The 23,759-nt window shown below is 54.3% G+C and overlaps 8 protein-coding genes across 8 annotated transcripts; 5 read left to right on the forward strand and 3 right to left on the reverse strand.

Annotated features, from left to right (window-relative positions):
* Window positions 1-29: 29 nt before the first annotated feature.
* On the reverse strand, window positions 30-1,051 carry MAM_04438 (uncharacterized protein; the record flags this gene model as incomplete). Its single annotated transcript, XM_040823236.1, has 3 exons — window positions 30-702; window positions 769-893; window positions 950-1,051. 3 exons carry the CDS (start codon window positions 1,049-1,051, stop codon window positions 30-32), a joined length of 900 nt encoding a protein of 299 aa, XP_040678489.1.
* A 3,420-nt stretch (window positions 1,052-4,471) lies between these two features.
* Window positions 4,472-4,918, forward strand: MAM_04439 (uncharacterized protein; the record flags this gene model as incomplete). Its single annotated transcript, XM_040823237.1, has 1 exon — window positions 4,472-4,918. The coding sequence occupies one exon, from the start codon at window positions 4,472-4,474 to the stop codon at window positions 4,916-4,918; it is 447 nt and encodes a 148-aa protein (XP_040678490.1).
* Window positions 4,919-8,661: 3,743 nt separating this feature from the next.
* Window positions 8,662-10,230, forward strand: MAM_04440 (Major facilitator superfamily domain, general substrate transporter; the record flags this gene model as incomplete). Its single annotated transcript, XM_040823238.1, has 2 exons — window positions 8,662-9,782; window positions 9,846-10,230. 2 exons carry the CDS (start codon window positions 8,662-8,664, stop codon window positions 10,228-10,230), a joined length of 1,506 nt encoding a protein of 501 aa, XP_040678491.1.
* Window positions 10,231-10,568: 338 nt separating this feature from the next.
* MAM_04441 (subtilisin-like serine protease PR1C) lies at window positions 10,569-13,408 on the reverse strand (the record flags this gene model as incomplete). Its single annotated transcript, XM_040823239.1, has 3 exons — window positions 10,569-12,773; window positions 12,827-13,240; window positions 13,298-13,408. The coding sequence occupies 3 exons, from the start codon at window positions 13,406-13,408 to the stop codon at window positions 10,569-10,571; spliced, it is 2,730 nt and encodes a 909-aa protein (XP_040678492.1).
* A 3,461-nt stretch (window positions 13,409-16,869) lies between these two features.
* Window positions 16,870-18,982, forward strand: MAM_04442 (ATP-dependent DNA helicase PIF1; the record flags this gene model as incomplete). The annotated part of the gene is made up of 2 exons (XM_040823240.1): window positions 16,870-18,717; window positions 18,785-18,982. 2 exons carry the CDS (start codon window positions 16,870-16,872, stop codon window positions 18,980-18,982), a joined length of 2,046 nt encoding a protein of 681 aa, XP_040678493.1.
* Window positions 18,983-19,191: 209 nt separating this feature from the next.
* Window positions 19,192-20,154, reverse strand: MAM_04443 (Alcohol dehydrogenase superfamily, zinc-type; the record flags this gene model as incomplete). The annotated part of the gene is made up of 1 exon (XM_040823241.1): window positions 19,192-20,154. The coding sequence occupies one exon, from the start codon at window positions 20,152-20,154 to the stop codon at window positions 19,192-19,194; it is 963 nt and encodes a 320-aa protein (XP_040678494.1).
* A 1,411-nt stretch (window positions 20,155-21,565) lies between these two features.
* Window positions 21,566-22,447, forward strand: MAM_04444 (NAD(P)-binding domain protein; the record flags this gene model as incomplete). The annotated part of the gene is made up of 2 exons (XM_040823242.1): window positions 21,566-21,857; window positions 21,927-22,447. The coding sequence occupies 2 exons, from the start codon at window positions 21,566-21,568 to the stop codon at window positions 22,445-22,447; spliced, it is 813 nt and encodes a 270-aa protein (XP_040678495.1).
* Window positions 22,448-23,347: 900 nt separating this feature from the next.
* On the forward strand, window positions 23,348-23,707 carry MAM_04445 (uncharacterized protein; the record flags this gene model as incomplete). Its single annotated transcript, XM_040823243.1, has 1 exon — window positions 23,348-23,707. One exon carries the CDS (start codon window positions 23,348-23,350, stop codon window positions 23,705-23,707), a length of 360 nt encoding a protein of 119 aa, XP_040678496.1.
* Between the last annotated feature and the right edge of the window lie 52 nt (window positions 23,708-23,759).

Consider the following 23,759-nt stretch of genomic DNA (forward strand, 5'->3'; position numbering starts at 1 on the left):
GTAGGATGATGGTGGCGACTTGTCAACCGTTATCGGTTCGTGTTTGTTAAGATTTCCTGCCACCCTGACAAGAAAAGATTGTCCTGCTGTATGTTCAACCAGAGGATGCTTTCCAGGTGCGTCAGCACATGGTTCCAACAGCTCAAGCCAGAGGACGAACGAGCAGAGCGGGCCTCTGACGCAAACTGGCGATCAATGAGGTCGAGTGAGGACACCATTCCCATGGAGATGGCCCAGATTTTCATCGAGTCCAAACCACCATCATGTGGCGGTAAATCTTGGAGGTGTCCTCTCAGCCGCTTTGCCAGCAAAGCGGCCATGTGAGCATGCGAGTAATAGGTTGTGCGGCGGATGATGAGCAGATACAGTACCAGAGCATGCCGGAGAGACAGGGACACGGCATGGTTATACTCTTGAATGCCGTCGCATGAGGACTCTAGCGGCGAGAGCAGCTTGTGTATGACAAAGCAAGTCAGGTCGTGCAGCTCGGTTGTTATTGTGACTTTCCCATGATGAAAGATGTGGCGGAGACGAGCAAGCACATCCCGCACGCTAGGATCGATTTCTCGGCAGCATATTCCGAAGCTGCCCGGGTCAAGGTTGGCGGAGGCAAGCTGCCACTGCAAGTCGGGGGATATGCCGTGGCCCTCGACATGGTCGTTGATGCCAAATTGAGGTTGGCGAGTCACGAGCATAGAGACCCTGCAAGTAGCAGTCAGCAGGAAGCCATCTACATGGCGGAAATTGCCCCGAAATGAAGCGGCTCACCATAAGACCATCCGAGCCGTAAGTGGACTTGTGTGTTTGACCTGGCTGATACCGCCTCTCATGCGGATCATTTCCTTGACTCCGCTGACGTGCATAGCACTCGACTCATAGTTTCCCTTTCCGTGCTGCAGGGTTGAAGCGTCAGAATCGGCTTGTGTGAAATTGTGTAGAGCTGCGTTACCTCAATGGCTGCGAGTGTAACGACTGCGTTTATTGTGCCATCCTGTGCCGCCGAAAATGGATACTCAATCTTCTTTCTCAATTCGGAGACGGAATCAAGCATGAGAGCACCTGACACTGCAAAGCCTCCTTGGGCCCGTAGTTCTTCATCGAGAGATGCTGTCTGAAGAGAGACATGGAAAAGAGCAGGGTCCCCAAAGGCCAACGGCCACCAGGAGACGATGAAGGGATTTGTTTGCACGTTCGTATCAAGAGGGTAGTATTGAAATGCGATGCTTGACAGGACCCAAAGTAAAAGAAATAGAAAAAAAGATTAAAAAGTCTTAGCTTCTATCACCGTTCGCGATGGCGAGGCGGCCGAGGTCTCTTCGCTGCGCCAAGACCGTCGGATGACGAAGCAGAGTTGAAATGGAACCGGCGCATGGAAAGGAAATGGGGGCAGCGTTTATGAACATGGGCGCCAATTCCTCAGCAAAGATGTAGCCTCGTAGAATAATGCAAAAGCATCCGGGACCGCAAGTCACTGGGCCGTGACTGGACCGCGGGCGTCTCGACTGAGCGGAACCGGGTGCTGAACAACGCGCCGAAGCTGGTTTTGACGCCGAAGATTGAGTCACCAACCAACCGACCAATTTCGTCTTGACTCTTGAGTCTTGAGCTCCGAGGCGCGATCCGGGGACGGCGCCTTTGAGCCCCCCTTCCATAGCAATTCACCGCATGACAGACTCATCAGGTCATCGGATACAGCAAGTGCTCCTTGATCATTCACGCGCGTCGGCTCTGTCGCGTCAAAGGCGAATTCTACACACAACTGAGCGCCACATAAGTGTCGCTTCTCGACGGACTACCGTTGACGGTTCAAAAAAGCCGCATCCGTCCTCTTTGTAGAACAGCCCGGTTCCAGCGCAACGGGACCATATAGCTTCGGCTTGGCTTCATAGCAGGCGAGTGGTCTTGTCACCGCGAGTTGTACAGAGGACTGGAAACCAGTAAACGAGGTCCATTGGACCTGGTCACGAGCCACGACGGCGACCCTGCTGCTTCCAGCGGCTGCAACCATGTTTCGTCTGGCATGTTCTGCGCATAGGTCTATCTAGATCAAGTGCTGCAGGAATTCCCCTTTCTGGGGCAGAGTCGCAATGGTGACGAAGGACCTGCTTCAAGGTCAAAACTCACCCGGCCTGATGCTGAAGCAGCCCAGACAGACAAACCCGCCGATGTGGAAGATTTCAATCTTCGTTTTCTCAGGAGGAAAAGCACACGTAGCGTACAGACTCGGGAGCAGGGGCCTCCCGGTAGTCCGCCGTTCACAATGCGTCTTGCCCTTCTCAACCGCGGAAATGACTTGTCAACTCGCGGGCTGGGGCTGTAGCCTCCCCTGCACGTCGTCGGCCCTGAAAAACGCGATGGCGCGTTCGGGTGAGACACGGCATCAGCCGGCCGAGTTTGGCAAGGTAGTACTCGCAGGACTACGCTGTCTACGCATTCCGTCACGAGGCCAAAAGCAAAATTATTAGGGAAAATACACACCCAAGCACCGAGTAGTCGATGGCGGCAACCCGGCCGGACGCGACCTGCATACAAGCCGCCATCGGGCAGAACAAATCCCCACGGCAGTGGTGCTCGGTGCAGAGGGCTAACAATGGGGCTGAGGAATGAAGCCAAAGATGGTCCCTGTGCTGGAAATCACCCCCAAGCTGGTGAGTCCCTTCGTCAACGATAGCACCGGACAGAGTTCGCGAGCTATTGAGCGTAGCTTCGTCGTGGTTTCCGTCTAGCGAAGCTCGAGATCGATCAAAGTCGGCAGCAGATACGGTTGCCGGCAAGTCCGCCAACGCCATGTTGGTCGCCGACATTGTTTTGGAGACATATGCTGGTATGGGATCTTATTGAATACGTATCATCTCCAACACTTGCTCGAAGCAGACGTTATTTATAGCTGGTAGTTCCGGTCGAGGTACTAGTAGTGCCAGTCCCAAGACCGCCGAGTCGCGTGTATAAAATTGCATTACTGGTCTCACCCGTGACAATCAACCACGAGCGTATAACAATAGCGCCGCAGCTGGGCCGAGAATGATGAGTGGGAGCAAACAGAGACTTGGACAGTAGTCTGGTGGACGGTGGCTGAAATCAAATCATGAAGACATCAACGGGAACTGGAAATATTCGTGTTTTCCACGTGCAGCCTGGTCAAGAATCGGGAGCATGGGAGAACAGGCTGCGGTGAGGGTTCGTTGCGCAACTGTTTTCATGACGTGCACCAACGGCCGCCATGGTGAGCAATCAGGATAGACGGAGCCCACGACGGTATTGGCCATGCTACTTTAGCCATGGAGGTTGACGAGACAAAATGATTGCAAAGCACGTGTACCAAGGAGAACTTACGCGCCAAGTCCCATGTTGAACAAGTTGCGCATCAGGCAGAACATGCTTAGGGAGACGACCTTGATGACCGTCGAGCACCTCCCTCGGCCATCATCATGTCACGATGGCTTGGAGGGCGATTGAGCAGCTGACTAGAAATACGCTACAACCAGTTGCTTTGCTTTTGCCCTGACCTCGCCTGGGCTGAACGAACCAGACTTGTCCAGAGGTTTGACGCTAACTGGTGCCACCGCCGCGCTGAGGTGAGGGCTCATCACTCCCCCTTGAGCACCGAGCTGGCACGCAGGTAACAGACCAAACCCAGGTCGAGCCGCACGGCTCACGTTAGGCAGTCGTGCTCGGAGTCCTCTCGAAGTACCGGTCGTCTCCTTTGGCACAGCAGTCGTGGCTGATTTCGGCGGAATCCAAGACTGTTGCATCTCTGTCTCTGAAGGGATGCTCCCGCAAACGGGAGTTCCGCTGTTAGCCTCGATGGGTAGGCACTAGTCTCTAGTATCTATTGTCTCAAAACGTACCGGCCAACCCTTCTCTAGGAATTCTCCCTGCTTAGACCCAACTTGCGAATTCACGAGCCCTGGCCTGCTCGCCCTGCGTCGCCCTGGAAGCATATTGTCTCAGTCCACAACAGCAAGATCATATTGACATACGTATTTGAATAAGATCGGCACCAAGTATGCTACCACTACGCTACAAGACTGAGCTGCGCCTAGATGCCACTCGTTACACCGCGGACGGGAATGCACAGCCTGGCTGGGCTGGGCTGCCCTGGCCATGCCTGAAGCTGTGACAAGAGGCAAAAAGAATAATACTCAAAAAAATACATAAGGATTGTTGTGTTCCCAAGGGAGACAAACCCAAGTCGTCTTTCTTTTTTTTTTTTTTGATTTCCCCTTCTCCATCACTGGTCAAGCATTCTCTTCCTCCTGTCGCCATTTCACTCGTTCTTCATTTCCCTGGTGATAAACATGCCTACACCTGGTGGCTTCTGGACAGCCTCTCTGGCGAGGCTGATGATGATTGCAGCCTTTTTTGCGACGCAGTCCCTTTCTTCCCATGTCGAGGTGAGGACCGTCGAAGTCCTTGCCACGACGTATCTTGACCTCAGCCACTGCTACAATGCGTGCACGACTACCCAGGCATGGCAAGAGTGGCAGAAACCACCTCCGTATGCTACCCACACCCTGCCTGCAGAGGAAAGCTGCGTGACTACATCGGTATATACGAAGCATCCCGAGTGCCAGAGTTGCCAAGGAACCGTCTATGTATATGTGCCAAAGACAGAGTACCACGAGAAGACGACCACGGTCAGCAAGTCTACTGTTCACACCTCGTCGCGCCGTTTCACCACAACCACGACCACCACGGCCAAGAACCCATCCATCGTCCATCCTTCGTCCAGCTCCAGCCCGTGGACTACCAGCAGAGGGCCGACGTCGTCAACCACCAGCAGAGGGCCGACGTCGTCAACCACCAGCAGGGGGCCAACGTCGTCGACGACGCATCCTCCCCCTCCCCCTCCTGTCAGGCCCTCTTCCACCAAACCTTGGTCTTCCTCGACCAAGCCCTCCCCCACGACCGAGGCTAGCTCCTCCCCCCCAACGCCGACCACCTGGCAACAATCAACCACGACGAAGCATGTTCATCACCCAAAACCTTCCCATCCGACCCTTGGCCAGGCCGCGTCACAGTGTGGCAATCACCAGCAACTTTCCTGCTGTAACCAGGGAAGCTCTAGCGGATTTTTGAACGGTTTGCTGGGCGGCGCCTGCTCACCCCTTGATGTCACTATTCTAGGTAAGAGACGGGCCAATGTCTTGATGATACGAGACAGACAATTCTAACCCTAGCAGGTGTCGGAATACCTCTACACCAGGCATGCACCAATCAAGTTGCTTGCTGCAGCGGAGATTCGACTGTGAGACCAATCCTTCCGTCACGCTGCTCCTTGCATGCTAACCCCAGACACAGGGCTTGATCAACTTGTCTTGCAACAATATTAACTTGTAGAAACTTGAAAAGCTGTCAGACTTTGTTATATAGCTTTGATTAAGCTTGTAAATAAATGAGATACCCCTTGAGGTATTTCTTATTTCTTCTAGCTAATAAAGTGTATTGCCGTGGCGCAAGAACATGTCCGTCATCTACATCTCAAACCTCCCGGCTGTGCCGCTTCCAGACTCTGGACGCCACGACGCAGGTGGGATGAGAACTGAATGGGCAACTACTTGGACGGGAGCTTGTTACTGGAATGCCTGGATCGTTGGCCGCTGACCATCGTCCTCCAATTCCTTACCCGGGTACCCAGTTCTTCCCAACCATTGCTTGAACCTTTGAATTCTGGACTTGTCCTTTCTCCTAGAAGATGCATCGGCCGGGATTTACTTCGTCTCGAAAGCTGCAGCGTCATGTAGCGAATCTGGAGCCCCTTCTCCAGAACGATTAACAAGCGTTGAACCGCCTCTGTTCCCTGGCAAACAATTCAGGGCTATTCCTAGGCATGACTGTGGGGTCCTTGGTTTTTTCAAGCTTTCAAAGTTCTTCTTTTGAGCAATGACCTTGTCTCAAGTCTAGTAGTCCTCTCTTTCTAGTCCTGGGCTGTCTTGGACCTTGTGCAATCGTCTTGCTCTTCGTCAAGAGACCTGCGAATGAACTCGAGAGATTTGTCGCTGCTCTTACTAAGAACTTTGCATCATCTTGTCAAGACTCGACACGCCGTTTCAAATCGTGCAGGGTTAGTCACTTTGCCACTCCCCTCCCCTGGCGTTCCGCAGACTGGGCGAGGGCGAGTCCTCCCAGTCCCTTATCTGGCCGTGTACATGGCGTTTATGGCCTGTAGCTCAAGAGCATCGACCATGGGAGGATGCTCACGCTCGCGCCATGAATCATGACATTGGCTCTCTTGGACATACTCGGCAACGCCTGGATCTGGTCATGATCTGCCCCGAAAATCAGCAGCGCGTTTGGTATCACCATTTGAAATATACCGCCAGGGCTATAGCCCACGAAAGGCGATATTCGCAAAGCTATCCGCGGGTCCGGATGCAAACTGCTAATACGCTTGTCTGTACTTTCATGGCCTGAGCTTGACACTATTTCGTCGTCAATATCTTTTGAACTTGACCCATCGGATTCGCGTCAGCGGCAACTATATAATCTCCGAGATACAAAACAAGTTGCTTACTTGTTCTCCAGAATTCCCTGTCCATGTTCCACATTCGGCTATTAGATAGATTCCCGGGCCAATTTGCACATGACCTGTTGTTAATGGGTCATCTGTAAGAGTCCCAGGTTCATCGTAGTTGGCAGCTTGGCTCTGGAGTATCTTTGATAAGCTGCCATGTCCAAACTGAATGAATAAACAAAAAATCTTCGCGTTTATGTATACACGGGGCGAACGCGCCTGTGGCCGATAAAAACACGTGTATTTTCCAGCCGCAAGGTTCAAGGTTTCGACCAAGGTGTGAAGGTGGATTGAGTGGTACCAAGGACGAGCGGTCGGGCACAACCAGTTGGACCGCAAACTGCTGTTTCCAAGCGCCGTTTGTACTTTACTATTCCCCTCTTCATTTTCGTAGAGCTGCCAGGGCGATGGATATGTATGCCCTAGTCCGTACTACTGTTCAGCGTCGTTGTCACGAGGCTGGCTGAAGCAAAACCTGTCCTCAAAATCAGTCTTGTCATCTGTGACATGCATTGACTATGCCTAGGTTCGAAACATGCCATTTGTGCTTGTAGAGACGTCGATTACTAGTCAACGTAGCCGCATATTAGGTACGTAATGAAGCTCCATGGTCAGGAGCAGAATTTCGTCTCACCAATAGTAACTTGAGTCTTGCTTGTGTACATGCGTAAATAAGAATTCCCGCTCAGCAGAATTTCCTCAGAGAGCTAAGTGAAAATGCATTTGCGAGCTGTAGCAGGTTTGATGCTTGTGTTGGCGTTATGTAGACTCGAGGTATAAAGCTTGGTGTAGCTACCAGCTGCTATAAATAGTTGTCATACAACTGGCCTAATGAAAAGATTCTTACACAGCCGTTGACGTACTGCTAAAGCTTGGAATACAGCTTCTTGGCCCTACGAGCAATACACAGCCACGTCTCTATGACGTGAACATGGCGCATGCCATTCGTTTCACCATGTCCGTGTCCCAGCACGGCGACCTGGATGACAAGGTGGCTGGTGACATTTCGCCCATGTGCTTCCAGTCATTGCTGTGATCTCTTTGATGAGGAATGGCTTGCAAAAGTCGCCGATAAAGTCGCCGGCGTTGGGAAAGAGCCTTGGTGAATAGCAAAGCTGATAGGGTCGCATTTGGCTTGGACTCGGAGCTTTTTTCTTTTCTCCACGGTGATGGATGTCAGCCGGCCGGGTCTGGACTCTAACGTTGGGACGGTCAAGATCCCGGGCTGTCGTCGACGACAAGTCTCTGCTTTCTGCATCGTCAGCGGCCGGCCAACGTGTCCCACGAGAGCCACGCTGGAGTGAAACCAGCCCTATCTGAGAGGTTAAACCACGGCCCTCACCACAAGGTCTCGGCAATGCGCACCGAGATTCAAGAAAAGCTGCTGTATACACAAAGCAACTCCGAGTTTGGCGGAGATGTCAGCTCGGCGGTAATCAAAGCATATGGGCAAGGAATCGCTTCCCAAGTAAACGAGAAGGATGCAGTTACGAGTAGGTCCGTCTATTAGTTGATCAAGATGTTACTTGCATAGGGCCCGTCACACGAAATCCCGCCGTTTTGGATTTCGGATTTCTTTAGCTACCAACCAGTTGCCGGTAGTCGCATGTTTGAAGCGCAGAATAGTGTCGCAATACCGCGTTCATCTCGGGCAAAGTAGATGCAGAGACGAGCGGGCAAGCCATAGGCACAGTGAACCGCGATGCGGCACTACCGACATCATGATGAGCTCGTTCTGCAGGCCGAGCTGGGCAATGGCGCTTTTAGCTTTCCACCTTTGATGTGGACCTCCATCCCTTACGAACTGCCCTGAGCAGTCCCATTACAGAACACGCGTCCGTCTTTGACGTCGATGCGTTATATCTGGAGCCAGAGGCCCTCTCCGGCCGCCACTCGAGCACTCCCCATGTCAGCCTAACCCGACTTTTGAGCAGAGCCTAACTGACGGATTGGAAAGAATACTTCTATGCAGGCAGCAGCAGAGGGGTTGAAAAGTCTGCCTATACGTGTGGGCAACAAGGTGCTAGCAGCTCTTTGGTGTATGGGCTCGGCCTCTGCTCCCAGTCTCGGGATACGGCGCCAGAGAGGGCGACGTATACGGACAGCAGCTGTTTGACACGGAGGTCATTCATCAAACCATGCAGACAATGTTTTCCGAGCGTTCCGACTCTCGGAACAATGTCACCGTACTACACATCAACGACGACGGCTTTTTAGACTTTGGCCTTTGCGATCCTGGCAATCCACGAAACTGGTCAAAGAGCCGGAAATGGTACACCACCTGCTGCACCGTGTTCCTCGCCACGACCGGGAACATTGTCTCGTCTATACCATCGGGGTGTCTCAAATATATTTCTCACGACTTCCAAGTCTCTCAACAGGCAGCAGGTCTCACCATCACTCTATATTTGCTTGGCTACTGCACGGGTCCGTTCTTGTTCGCACCACTCTCGGAGTTATACGGCCGGAGGCCCATCTTCCGCCTTTCCTTTTCCACCTTTCTTTTGTTCAACTTTCTTTGTGCCTTTGCGACGAATTTCGGAACGCTTTTGGGTGGTAGATTTCTCGCAGGGACGTCCGTGTCTGCGGCTCTCTGCAACGCGCCAGGGGTGCTTGCAGACCTATGGGACGACATGGAAAGAGGCAACCCCATGGCCGTCTTCTCCGCGTCCGTCTGGGCCGGGCCGTCGCTTGGGCCGATTATTTCTGGCTTCCTAGTCCTCGGCAGGAATTGGCGCTGGGGTCTCTACGTCGCGCTATGTCTTGCTGGTGCCGCGACGCTGTTCATGCTCACAGTCCCCGAGACGAATGGGGCCGTGATTCTTCTACAGCGGGCAAGGAGAATAAGAAAGGCAAAGATACAGGGATATGAGAACGTCCGGACTGAATACGAGGGAGCCAATATGACGCTATTCGGCATTTACAAGACAGCGCTGACACGACCGTGGGCGCTTCTGCTTGACCCCATCTCATTCTTATGCGCGGTATACATGGCAATGGTATTTACACTGCAGTTCATGCTCTTTACTATGTATCCGATAGTCTTTCAGGAGATGCGGGGCTGGAACGAGGGAATCGGGCAGCTCCCCTTGCTTGGGACTGTTGTCGGATCAGTCGCCGGCGCCATCATCATCTGTTTAGACACCGAGAGGCGGAAAAACAAGCTTCAGGCCGGGTATAGCCTTGAGCCTGAGGACCGCCTGATCATGGGGATGGTGGGAGGCGTCGGCTTCGCCGTCACCATGTTTTGGTTCTCATGGACGGCGCAGTACAAGCAAGTTACCCTGTCCACATACGCGCATGGTGAAAGACACTGACATGACGTTTGTAGCTGGGTACACTGGTCTGTTCCCACAATTGCTGGCGCATTTCTCTCTGCAGCTCTCGTGCTTACAATGGTCTCCTATCTCAACTACCTTGTTGACTCGTACGCCCACTACGCTGCCTCGGCAATGGCTGTAAATACGTTTGCCCGATCCCTCGGCAGTGCCTCTGCACCTCTCTTCACGGCTTCCATGTTTCATACCCTGGGTATTGGCAGCGGCGGGTCGCTGATAGGAGGTGTCGCCAGCATCCTGGCTGTGGTTCCCTTTGTGTTTTGTCGATACGGGGAGGCAATCAGGTGTCGAAGCAAATATACGGCTCTCCAAACCGCTGTCAACCCAGATCCGGAGGAGCAGCCTCGTAGTTCGGTCGACGATTTGATAGAAGTGTAAGGGGAGGGGTTGCGAGCCTTTTATTACTGTATCCAAGTAGACGGGAATGGCGAAATTTGGGGTCGTTGTTACGAGGCTCTGTCCCTGGTTCAAATGACATTTCACTTCTACACCTTGGCTATGAAAAACACCGACAAGGAGGTGAATTGATCTAGCTTTAAGCATTACCTGCTATCCAAGTGGATCACCTACCGTGCACGTAATGACATAAGTCCAGATGGATTGTCAGATCTGGGATACCACTCACACGGCGGCTGTCGCAACAGGATTCCAAGCGCGTCTTCTTTTCCACGCTGCAGATTTCGCATCGTTGCAGCCTTGAGATTAGACGGCCAATCTCAGTCGACTGACTTTTCATGGGTGTTGTTCTTTTTATGATATGTGATGTCGAGTCGCGGGGACTCACTTACATCCCAATCGTCATGATTATTGGGGTCGCCAAAGATCCTCAGAGCTCGCACGACGAGTTTGTAGGATCCCTCGGGAACAAACTCGCCTGACTCGAGCTGACCGTTCCAACTGAACCGCACGAACTGGAGCAGGTCAGCGTCGCCGTCTGCCAAGTTCTCCGGGATCCATCGCAAGGGAACCCATTGAAGCTGACCAGCCGACTCGACAGCAGTGGTCGTCGCGTTGTTTGTGCCGTTACTGGGGGATGTCAAGGGCACAACTTCAGCACGCACAAGAGGAATCCCCAGCGTGGAGTTGATACTCAAGATAAGGTCGGATGTCTCGGCAGAGCCCGGTGCTGGCAGCTTGACGGCGGCCCCCCCGGTAGTGACGGAGGCGTTCCCGTAGAAGAGAGAAATTCCATCGGGCGGCAGGACCTGGTGATGACGGATGGAGCCCGCAACGCCCTGGTAAGGGACGGAGAGGGAGCTTCCATCGGTCCCGTTTATCGTGATCCATCCAGACCATATTGGGAGACGCGCAGCGTCAAGACCATCATGGACTGACGCTGACACGCTGACGGTGGCGTTTTCCCCCGGGGTCAGAGTGAGACTTGTTTCGCTAATGGTGATGGCGGCTGAAATCTCAACGTGGTCAAGGGTAGAGGGATACAAAGGAAAGAGGCCATTTTGGGCAAACGCGTACACCGTGATTGCGGGAACGTGGGAGAGCCGGTAGGTCACATCCACATCGCCCACATTCCTGAGTGTCAAGTTGAGCGAGGCGGGCATGTGTTCAGTATCGTTGAAGTTGAGACCCGCCGGCTCAAGAAGCGTTGTAGAAAAGGCAGAGTCGTAGGCACGCGCCAGACCACCGCCCTGCTGGGCAACTGGGGCCAAGTAGGGGAGAAAGTTGGTTCCATTGTGGTAAAGCTGCGGATCAGAGTGTGAAACGAGAAGGCTCTCTACGGTGGCCGGGTCCAGGGAGCCGCGGGCCTCGAGAATCAGGGCAACGATACCAGCGATGAGTGGCGTCGCATAGCCAGATCCTCGTGCTATCGTATAGCCAGAAGGATCTACATCCCTAGCAGCGGTCGAGAGGACGGGTCGGCCGATGGCGGCCAGGGAAGGCTTGAGACCCAGATTCCAGGTCGGGCCCCAGGAAGTGCAGACGGAAATAGCTCCTGCTTTTTCCTCATAGGGAACCTCGACATAGGTCCTTGGCGACTGTGTGCCATGAGGCTTGAAAAAGGGGAAGGCCGTGACGGAGACCTTGCGCCCAGCCTGGAGAGCCTCGAGAATTGACGTCGCGACATCAAACCCCAGTGCCCCGACAGCGACGACCTCCTCGGGCAAGTTCGGGAGATACATGAGACCGGGATTCTTGTCTTCTGGCGCCGCGTAGACAAGAATCCGCGTGGCCCCCTTTTCACGGACCGACTCGATCCTATCCCGGATGAAACAGTGCCCTTTGTCAGTCCGTATCTGGAGCAGCACCAGCTTTTCACTCAGATCCGGCGTGCTGTCCGGGATCGGCGCACAGGCGTGAATGTCGCGCAAGTTCGGGGCGTAGACTTCCATGGGGGTGCCGGTGAAGTTCTCCGACGGGAAGGACGGATGAAAAGGGAAGCTGACTTGGGATCCGTTGTCCGCGGCATACGTGGCAACACCCGCCCTCATGAGAACCACACGGCTTTGCATCGACGTGACACTGATAACGCCGTTGCCAGCGGCCGGGTCAGAAAGCGAGAAGAGGCCGAGCCCGCCCTTCCCTGCGGCCTGGACAAAGACGACGCCGCTGTCCACGACCCGCGATGCCGTCGACGACAGGAGACTGTCCGGCCACCCGCCCGGAAGCACGACCGACGACGTGATGATGTCCACGCCTTCGGCGAGGGCGCGAAAGATTGCATCGACCATGACGTCGCTGGCAAAGAAGCCATCGCAGGTTATACGGAACACGCCCATCTGAGCCCCAGGAGCCGCGCTTACGACGCCCAAGTCGTTGCGCTGCGCGGCAATAATGCCAGCAACCTTGGTTCCGTGTCCGAGGCAGTCCTTGGGCGTCGGTTCGCCGTTGACCAAGTCGGCTCCAAAGGAAAAGAGGCATCCGGGGCCGAAACAACCACCGAGCGCCGGGTGTTCATAGTCGACCTGTGCGTGTTAGTTGACTCGTTTCCCAAACCGGGGGTTGGAAAGAAACTTACACCCGTGCCAATCATGGCAATCTTGATGCCCTTTCCTGTGATTCCTTTGCTGTGCAGCTTGTCAACCTGCATCATGGAGTGAGGTATGTACGGGTGAGTATCTGCCGTCGCATTTGTTTCCGGCAACGCACGTCGAATTTTCAGACTCTCGCTGGTTTTGCCAACGGAACGTTTCTTGTTGCTCTCGGCCCGCTCGTCCGGGGAAGACACGTCGTCCAGGGCAAGCATCTTGACTGGGTGTACTTTGAGGACGTCAGCCGTGGACGCCACCTCGTTGATCTTGCTTGCATTCTTGAGCTCGATGGAGACAGCCTTGAAAGGCACGCCGTTTGCCTTGGGAGGCATGTAGTTGATTTGACGGCGAATTCGAGCATTGACCTCCGTCTTCACTCTTCCTGCAAAGGCGGTCACATTCTAAATCCTGTCGTTAGACATGCGGCCACAGTGTTTCTTGGTCGGATTGGAACGTACGGCTTGTGGACTTAGCTCAACAAGGTACGTGCCAGGAATTTCCTGTCCTGCCGTGGCGGCGGCGAATGCTGCTGCTGCCAGTGCCACGACGGCAAGCAATAATCGCTGCATGGTGTGCAATGTCGTATGATGGGGCCTTTGATATGTAGCAGAAGAAGTCACTATTCACTGTATGTTGGCCATTTGGCGTTGTCGAGAAGAGGGCAGAAGCTGCAGTGTTTCTGCTATATATACTCTACGCACGCTTCCCAGGGCAGCTCTTGCGGTTGGTCCCATGCTACTCTTGTGCTCGACAACGGAAAGCACTCGAGGAACTAAAGATATAGCTCACTACTCGATATCGGTTCCCCATCTATCGCAGTGTAGTCATTATAACGACTTTTGCGATAGCTCCAACGTATGCAAGGCGTCAGTTTGTCATGCTTCAAGTTGGCAACCCAGGCTCTAGACGACCAGAGATTGTTAGTGCAAAGTCTCCTTCTTCTGCTGGATATGACGCTGGACGTAATATCGATATGATCCTACTTATAGCCGATAAGTTCATCCGCAGTATAACGGTGGTCTGATTTATGTCACATCACCGGAAGTGCGCTCGGGCGCAGGCGACGTCTGGCACTCACGACGTCTATCATACACTGGCTGGCAGGCTCATGTCTCGGAAACGGAAGAGGTTGCTGCATCTGGTTGTCTGTGATGCCGGAAACGTCTGATAAGATTCAGGGCTGTATAATAATTTTCTCCCAGAAAATCCTACAAATTGACCCTTCTTATATCTGGTCGCCGACTCGTCGAGCCTCGACACCGGGACTTCATCTTGGCCCTCGTCGAGGCCATGAGAAAAAACCCAAACCTCGTGACCAGCAGCCTCTGACCATCGCCCTCGTACCCAGACAAGACACCTCAGGTGACTGGGACACAGATACCGCATGAAGCGCCTGCGCCATCACACACAGGCACCAAAGAATAACGATGAGCAGGAGTTTCCAGCGTATTCTCCTTTTGTGTCGTTATATTATGGATATATGTGGTGCCCCCGAAAATACTGCATTGAAGATCGCATCGGGGCACACAGTCTAGTAGCAGGTATATCCCAATCCTTATAATGCTAGCTGTCCGTAATAACGCAGGGATACATGCAGCCAATAAACATGAAAGTAATAGGACAACAGTCGGAGAGGGTTCTCCAAGTCGGCAGCCAGAAGTGGCGATAAATTCACCCCTTTGCGCCATCCTGCCTTTGGTACCATTCGGCTACCGTCGGATACGTGACAGGGCTAGTCGAATGTGAGGTCTGTGAATACCCACAGATGAATCTGTCGGTATGAAGCTCTGTGATCGGAAGACATTTTCGAGATGGTGCTGTTCAAGATGTAGATTTTGTAAGCATGTCGAGAATGAAAATTCACGGGATGAGCATGCGTGGCGTGATAGCACAGAACCAGCCTGGCGTACAACGGAGATGTAGAACAAAAACCTGACCAAGAAGCGCATCTACGGTCATGATTAGAAGTCTTGACTAGCGTTACATGTTTAAAACAGCCCGTGTTTCTGGATGAGTTGACGGCTCTGTTGCTCTGCTAAGAGGCACATGTGTTTTCTTGTCAACTGGGTTAGTCTGCAGGGTTGATCCACGAGGGCGGCGAGGACTGAATCTCAAGTCCAGAAGCCATGATGACAAGTTGCATTTCGGGAGGACTTAGCAAAGGGAACGCAAAAGGAAAGCCGGATGGCTACGGTGACAGAACCATTTATCTCCAGGCCAGCACATGGAGTAATGAAGCGGCGATATGGTTTTTACTCACTTGGACAATTTCGAGGCTTGCTGACTCCTGCGGCGAGACTTTGGAAGGAGACTCCAACCAACAGCGGAGACAAGTGGGCATGAACCGCCAGAGCGTTTCCATGGCCCAGAAGCGAGTTTTACTATTATCCCGGCCAACGGGCCGCTCCGAGGCCTGAAGATGGGTGCCGCTTCGGCGCAGACAACCGGCGTCCAGGAGATGCTTGATACGAGACTGTAGCACCTAGCACCACCGCAGCTTGGCGCAATCCAGCCCGCGCCCCATTATCTCGTAATTTGTGTTGTTTCATCAAGAGTCTAGAGCTGCCAACTACTCAGCAGCCTTGACACGCTCATCGCGATCAAGAGTGCCAAATTGACGTGGATAACTAGGTACATGACGAAATTACACCCCCATTGTTGAGTTGGAAGAGGGTACAGTTTCAATACTTGTAAATTCCTTAACCCACAACACTCAGGTTGGGGGGATATTCTCAGTATAAGTACATTTTCAGCTCTCGCATAGCTCTTCTAACATTGTCCACTCGTTACTACTCCCGTATTCTAACACTCGTTGCGCTTGTAGAATCCTTCACCTCTTAGGCAAGGGATACCGCCAAGGTCGGATGATATGGATGCTCATTAGAGTAAGAACTCGCCAGGGAGTGATAAGTGGTTCCTTGAAAGCTTTGCTATATCAGCCGATCTTAAATGCGGGTAGTCGCTCTGACCAGAGGGAAGTTGAGTACTAGCATAATGACACATTGCTCTCATGTCTACGCTCTCTACTGCCGCCAAAGCCGCGCTGATGCTCGGCTCGCTTCAGCCAAGCTCTTCAGCCAATGGATGCTGGTTCGGGTTTCGACAATGTCTCTTGATGGATTTCAGCACCGGCTGGAACTATAGGTGTTGGAGCAGTTGAGGGTGTTCAAGTGCAGTGGAATGCCGTAGGCTCATTTGTGCCAAACCAATCCTTGGTGCATACATCCTTGTGATATATAGGCCAGTTTTTCAGTGTCGGCGACGTAGCTGCCAGCATGGCCGCCCCATTCGGCCATCTCGTCGCTTCCTCCAGCGATTCTCAAGTAGGTCATTGTTCACTGGCTGTAATCAAGGCCAAAGGGAGACATTCACTGGCATGGTGCCTCCGCAAGGGGGCAGGGGGTCATGGCTTGTGGTGAGAGGTGAAGGGGCATCTTGTAAGGCGTGGCTGTCCCATGAACCTCCGCCCGGCAGCGTATGACGATGACGACGCCTGGACGGATCCGCGCAGATCTAAATGTTGGGGTGGACAGCTTTGGTATCAGTGCTGGGGGAGGCTGGAAGGATCGTGAGGCACAGGAATCGTTCCATGCCAGGCGCAAACATTAGCATTGAGCCCTGACCCTAACCCTACGCACACCCTTCTGGAGAGACGGCCTCGGTCGAGTCTCGCTCCATCATTTCGTGAGCGAATGATTCACTGTTGAACCGGGGGCCGCCATTATTAGGCGTGCAGCGCCGAATCGCTTGGGGCCCGTATCAATCCCTTCTTTTTATTTCGACTCGACTCCATCTCCATGCATGTCATCAACGGCCTTCACGGCAGGGAAAAGGATCCCTGCTCTCGAAAAGTTCAGGGAGCAAGAATCATTGGCGATTCAGACTCCACCACCGTGTCCACTTGTTCTCACAGCACAACCGCGGAGTACGCAGTTTATTTTCTCATTCCCCTGGATCAAGGCGCAGCAGCTAGCATTGTCCCACGGAACATCCATCCCTGTTACGGTTAGCTCGTCGACGAAGCCGGTGGATGGCGTCGGCCGGCCATGGAGAGGATGCGGGTGCCGAGGCGGGACGGGGCGGCGAGCGCTGCTGTTCCCTTGTTGCCTCGGACCCGGATACTGACTATAGCTGGGACTGGCTCGACTCTGAATCTGACGGGCTGCTGGTCGCAGCTTCATCAAGCCGTGAAGCGCGCAACGAAGCCGGCGCAACTCTCTCCGTCGATGCGGACCGGGCGAATCCATCCGCAGATGAGACGACCGGCAATGATGGCCATGTCCAAGTTTACCCACGCGCGGACCAAGGCAGCTCCTCCGCTCAGGGGGACCAAGGCTTCCATGACGCCGAGCCCAAGCTGTGCCAGGAGCAGCAAGACCTGGTTGATGTCATTGCCAGCGGCCGCAACGTCTTCTTCACGGGCTCGGCGGGATGTGGCAAGTCCACCGTTCTGAAGGCCGCCATTACGAGGCTCAAGGCCATGGGCCTCGTCGTCCACGTCGTGGCGCCAACTGGCAGAGCGGCCCTCCAGGTCAACGGAGTGTCGACGTGGTCCTACATGGGGTGGACGCCCGATCACCACAAGCTCCCGATGCACAGGCTCAAGTCGGCGGCGTTCCGCCGGCATGTCCGGCATCGTCTCAAGAGCACCGATGTGCTCATCATCGACGAGATAAGCATGGTCGAGAACCATCACCTTGAGCGTATCAATATCTGCATGAAGGAGGTCAGGCGATGGAGGGACGAAGCTCCGCCTGCATTTGGCGGCGCACAGGTCGTTGTCTCTGGGGACTTTTGTCAGCTACCTCCGGTGAAGCCCTTCCAGCATTGCATCGTCTGCGGCCACGAGATGGAGGCCGACGTGTCTGAAACCTGGTTCGACTGTCCGAGCAACCACGGGCCATTCTACCAACACGAGAAATGGGCCTTTATGAGCGAGGCGTGGGAGGAATGTGGGTTTGCACATGTTGAGCTGAAACAGATTCATCGCCAGAACGATGCGAGCTTTATCAGCATGTTGCAAAAGTGCCGACGCGGGATTCCGCTCTCGTGGGACGAGATGCAAACCTTAGTACATCATCCGTGCAATGTCACCAACGCCACGCGGCTCTTCTCGACGAGGGCTGAAGTGACAAAGGTCAACGCGGACAACTTTAATAAGCTGCAGACTCCCATAGTCACGTATGAGACCCTCGACGGCTTCGTCTGGCACCACGAGCTGCACCCTCACTTGGAGCATTACAATGAGCGCTTCACGGATGGGTCCCTCGTGGCTCTCAAGGACCACCGCCTGGAACGACGAGTGCAACTCCGGGTGGGCATGCTCGTGGTGCTGCAAGTCAATCTCGACCTCCGGGCGAGACTGTGCAACGGCAGCCAAGGCATCATCTGCGGATTCGAGCCCCATGATGTTGCCAAGCTCCCCAGGGCCAAGTCGACCAAGGTCTCGCCTCACACGGGGCCAACCGCATCGTCCGGGCCTCCTGCAGGACGCCCCATCATCTACGGAGACTATGCCACTCTCAAGGAGCGACAAGTTCAGCGCTTCATGGACGGGCAAGAGCACAAAGTCTGGCCTCGGGTGCTCTTTCACAACGGTGACAAGCGCACGATTCACGCGGATTGCATCGTCAACTCGGTCGGCAACGATGAGCCCTACTCGCTCTTGCATCGCACGCAGATTCCCCTTGTGGCCGCCTGGGCCATGACCATCCACAAGAGCCAGGGGATGACGCTGGACCGCGTCATTGTCAACTTGACGAGGGCTTTCGAAGAGGGTCAGGTGTACGTCGCCTTGTCCAGGGCCACAGGGCTGCATGGGCTCAAAATCGAGGGCAGCCCCGACGGTCTGTCGGTTGGGCGTGGAGGCAACGCCGAGGTTCAAAGTTTTCTCGAGAGGGAGTTTGGGCCCGGCCCGATGCTCTGATGGCCGAAGAGCCCACTAGCTAGTTGCGTTGTGCGACTCCTTCCTAGACGATGTTGACCATCGCATCCGGCTTCTAGATAGGGCCGAGATGCCAGGTCTCGCAATGCACTTTGGCGTATCAGATAGTATACTCGTAACTGCCCACCATACATGCCCAGGGAATCGACAAGATGGCGTCAGCTCCAGCAGCCAGCTCGGAGCTGGCATTGCTGGATGAGACGTGGGGCTGCTGAAAAGCTACTTTGAAACCACTAAGTTTATAATATCGAAAGATTTAAACGATGAGAAAATCTTTTTTACTAGGGATGACATTTTAGTGTAAAATGTACTGGAAAAATAGTAAATATCATCACGTCCGGCAAAAGAAAGGCGTACGAAAAGCGGCAGGATAGACGTACAAGCCAGAAAGATGTCAAGGCCTACTTCCTATCCACTCGAACGTGCAAACTCGATGACGGCTTTACCGTCTCTGTCTCTCCGACCAGCATAGTCCCAAGCCTTGAGTCCATCCTCGATACCAAACGATTTTACGGGAATCGGGGCTAGTTTGCCCTCGTCCAACAACCTCGTCAACTTCAACAGTATCGCACCACTCGATGCGACAACGAAATAAACCCACTTTACATCCGGATGCTCCTTCAGCTCTTGAGGAGTTGCTCTGCCAAACGCCCACGGCGGTGGCGGATCAGCCACTGTCACAATACTAGCATTTGGTTTGACGCATTTCCAGGCCTTGGAGAGGGTTTCGCCACCAACCGTGTCAAAGACGGCGTCGATATTCATGACGGAATCCTCCCAGGCGGGCCAGCGATAGTCCACCAGGACGGCAGCCCCCAACGACTTGAGACGGAGGTGCTTTCTGGCCGACGCTAGAGCGACGACATGACAGTGCAGGACCTTGGCTGCGATTTGTACCAACATGAGTCCGACAGCTCCCGAGGCGCCCGTGACGAGCACCTTGCCGCCCTTGCGCACGTTTGCATGCTTGTAGATGGCTTCCCAGGCCGTCAGGAATGGAACGGGCAGCGCAGCAGCCCGCGCGTGCGACACAGAAGTCGGCTTCGCGGCAGCTTCTTCTGGGGAGGCGACAACGTACTCGGCCTGTCCGCCGGCATCCGACATTGCCTTGAGCATGGCAAACACTTGGTCGCCGATTTCGAGAGGCCCCGCGTAGTCTGGGCCGAGGGCCTCGACGACGCCGGATATGTCGTGGCCAGGAATCCTAGTAGAACTGCTGTACAGCTCCGGCCAGGTGACCTCGTCGGCAGTGATGCCTGCTGCGTGGACCTTGACAAGGACTTGATCCTGCTGGGGACTGGGTTTGGCGGCAGCCACATTGAGCACAATCTGGTGGCTGTCTTTGGAGCCGGTGACCTGGATTGCCTTCATGGCTGGAAGAGACAGTTCAAGAACGACCGGGGAGAGTCTTGGCTGTTGCACACAATGCTTCTCGGCTCTTGTACGAGACTGGTCCTGATTGCGCTACTTGCTTGTATATCGATGTTGAGCTTGTTCTTTGGATGGGGGTCGAAGATGACGTTGCATTCGGGTCGACCGGATCACGCCGACAAGCGCTGGGCTATCGGGCAGTGAAGCTAGCAGCTTGAGAAAATACAATAACTATTTGCAGCGGAGCATCGATTTCGTGGGATGGGGACTTGCTGGTTACGAGCGGCTTTGCACAGGTACATATAATATAGGCCAGCCTCGAGCTTCTGGGGATAGCATCTAGCCCTAATACTCCCTTTATTAGGTTACGCTCTGCTCATGCCGCCAAAATGTATCGAAGACGCCACGAGACACCCTGTGCAATACAGCGCCCATCTGCATCGATGATCATCCTTGGTGGAAAGCGCAATTGGGGATTTTGCAGGCGCGCCGCTGGCGGTTGGGTAGCCATGCCACTACGCAGCAATGACGTTGGAAGAAGTATCCTGCCAGTCTGTAGGAACAGAAAACGGTCGAGTGTGTTTTGATCCCTAGGCAGATGCTATTTGCGCTGCTCCGGGGCAAGATTGACCGCCAGGGACGGTGCGGACTCGTGAGCCGCTGTAGAAGAATGACGGCTTCCCAATGAGATAATACCAGGACTGCACCGAGAATGTCGACTCGGGGAGTGCTTGCTGTTGGCGCCGACGCCCTGTTAGCTTTTATTCAAGTGGTCAGTTGGTCTTTTCGCATCGCGCCGAGGAATAAGACGCAGCAAACGGATCCTAACTCCTAACCCGTTCTACCCTGGCGGATCGGTTGGAAGAACGAAAGCAGTCGCTGCAACACAAGGACACAGTGGTTTCTTGGTCATTTTTTCAACAGAAAGAGAACCAGCGAGCCATGCGAATCAAGCCGGGGTCCGTCGAGTTGCCAGCCCGGCCACGCGTCCGCTGCCACGTCAAAGGTGAAGCGTTGGGCAGCCGTCAGGGCTTCATTCTCATCTCGGGGCCCATTGGTGGTCTTGCCGATCTCCTTCTATGCTGTCGGCCGCGGCGTCGGAGACTCGATGGGATGCCGCGCCATGCATCTAGTCTGACAATTTGCACAAGAATGGATGGTGCCACAACACGTTGCTCCAATACTTTCCCCCTCGACTTCTTTGTCCTCAAGAGGCGTGCAGGCTTCCTTGCCTTGCCCAAAGCTGACATTCCCCGCTGATAATCACTCTTCAGTCCACGTCCATGGTCCGAGCTCGGCAAGATGATACATAATAACTTGAGGCCAGCGTCCTGAACACGGACGGAGATGCCAGGGGCGCCCCATGTCTGGTTTTCTCGAAGCCCGTCTCATCAGCAACCGCAAAGCAAACATGTCTCCGTTTCCAAAGCTCGTCTTCATCACCGGTGGCAGCACTGGTATCGGGCTTGAGACGGTCAAGGCACTCATCAAGTCATCGAAAGCCAGCTACCACATCTTTGTGGGCAGTCGTTCACAGGCCAAGGCAAGAGATGCGGTAGAGCAATTAAGGGACCTCCTGGGGCCGTCTAGCAGCACTGCCGAGCCAATGCAGATTGACGTGACGGACGACGAGTCCATACAGCAGGCGGCCAAGTACGTGGAGGATAGATTTGGATGGCTGGACGTGCTGATCAACAACGCCGGTATGTCGGTATTGCTGTCTGCCTGCATGCCTGCCATTCGCAGCGCATTGTGCTGACGCGTGCACCAAGGCGTTCTCCTGGACACGGCTTTGTCCCAGGACGCACCCAACTTTAGGACCATCTTCAACGGGGCGTACGATGTCAACGTCACGGGCGCGCAAGTCACGACGTGCCTCTTCGCCCCTTTGCTCGTGAAATCCCCCCACGCACGCCTTGTATTCCTCAGCGCGAGCAACGCGCATCTCGGCGGCGCGTTTGAGAGCTGCGTCTCGCCTGGAGCGCCAGGGCCCGCCGCCGGCTGGCCAAAGGATGAGGTCGTGATGCAGCAGGGATACAGGTGTTCCAAGGCGGCTGTGAATATGTGCATGCTGACCTGGTGCCAGATATTAAAGAGCGATGGGGTCAAGACTTTCGCCGTCAGTCCCGGGCACTCGGCGACACATCTTGGCGGGAGTACGCCCAGGAGGATGAGGCGGTCTGGCGCCCGCGACGCGGCCCTGGCAGGCGATCTGGTGCGAGCAGTGGTGGAGGGCGAGAGAGATGCACATTTTGGAAGGGTGGTGACGTCGGACTGTGTGCAAGGATGGTGATGGCGGGTTGAGACGAGTTCGAGGTGCGAGAAGTCGTGATCAAACTCGTGCCACGTCTGGTGAGGCCTGGCGTCACTGACTCGCGCCCCGGAGAAATAATCTAGCCGCGCTCGCACTTCGTGACTCGTGACTCGTGTTGCCGTGCGTTGTGATCAAACTCAACGCAAGAGATCGTCGGCCACATGCCACATAACAAACTATACTGTCGCTGCCGGTAATGCTGAATACTTTCGATTTACACTCCGTGCCCAGTACACTTCAGCATGGCCTTCTCATCTGTCTCCCACCACGTGGAACACGCTTGGTCTCGGCGTGGATCGAGCTGGTTTCTCAGTATCCTCTGCATATGCGCCGCTCATTCTGGACTCGAGTTGAGGAGGAAGGCGTATGGAGAGTTGGTTCTTTCAGCTTCTCCTCTTTTCCCCTCTTTCTCCTTTCTTTTTGGCAATGGAGTACCCCTCACAAGTGTGTCTTTCTGTGGAATTTTACGTCTTGTAAGTCTCGCAACCTCAATATCCCTGGTCGTTGACCACGATATGATACCGTGGAAGGCTCAGTCCTCGCAGCACGCAGTGACAGCAGAGTAAACTTCCCAGCCTGCGCCTTGCAAGCCTTCGCCTGAACTTCCTCCTCCCTCGCTTATAGCTTCGGCGTCATCATTTTGGCATCCATGGACTGCCGGCCTACGCTCCGCGGAGCCTCCGCGGATGAACCTCACATCATATCGAGCCCTGAGACGTGAGAACATAAATATATATTAGGCACATCAGGTCGCTTACATTCGCTTTCTCAAGGTCAGCTCGAGCATGGAACCATATATACCCATAGCACGTCTTGAAAGCCAACCTGTACTGCAACGTCTCCGCAACTTCCCCCCACACCATCACCAGGTGTATCACAATGTGTTCCACGCACAGTCTCCAAGACATCAACAACCAGACCCTGGGCACGCCGGCAAAGTCATTTCCCATCGTCACCATGCCCAATGGCGAGAAGCTGCCCACGGGCACAGTCGGTGCCCTACTAGTCCACATCAAGGCCTACGACGCCGGCGACGAGCAGCAAAGAAAGGCCCTGGAACCTGCCATCAAGGCTGCCATCCCAGTGCTGCGCAAGGTCGGCATTTTCGACATCTTCCCCGAGGATGATTGGATCAAGGGATCCAGCGAGGGCAGGGCCTTGGTTGGAAACCTGGCCAAGGAGACACGACGAGGATGTGGGTGCAATATCTGGACCAGCGGCGGATCGCCTCGTCAGTGAACGGATACATTGATGGAGATGTGCCGCAACGAAAGGACGGGTCGCTGTAGTC

The sequence above is a fragment of the Metarhizium album genome, assembly GCF_000804445.1.
Source record: "Metarhizium album ARSEF 1941 chromosome Unknown scaffold_10, whole genome shotgun sequence".
NCBI lineage: Eukaryota > Fungi > Ascomycota > Sordariomycetes > Hypocreales > Clavicipitaceae > Metarhizium > Metarhizium album.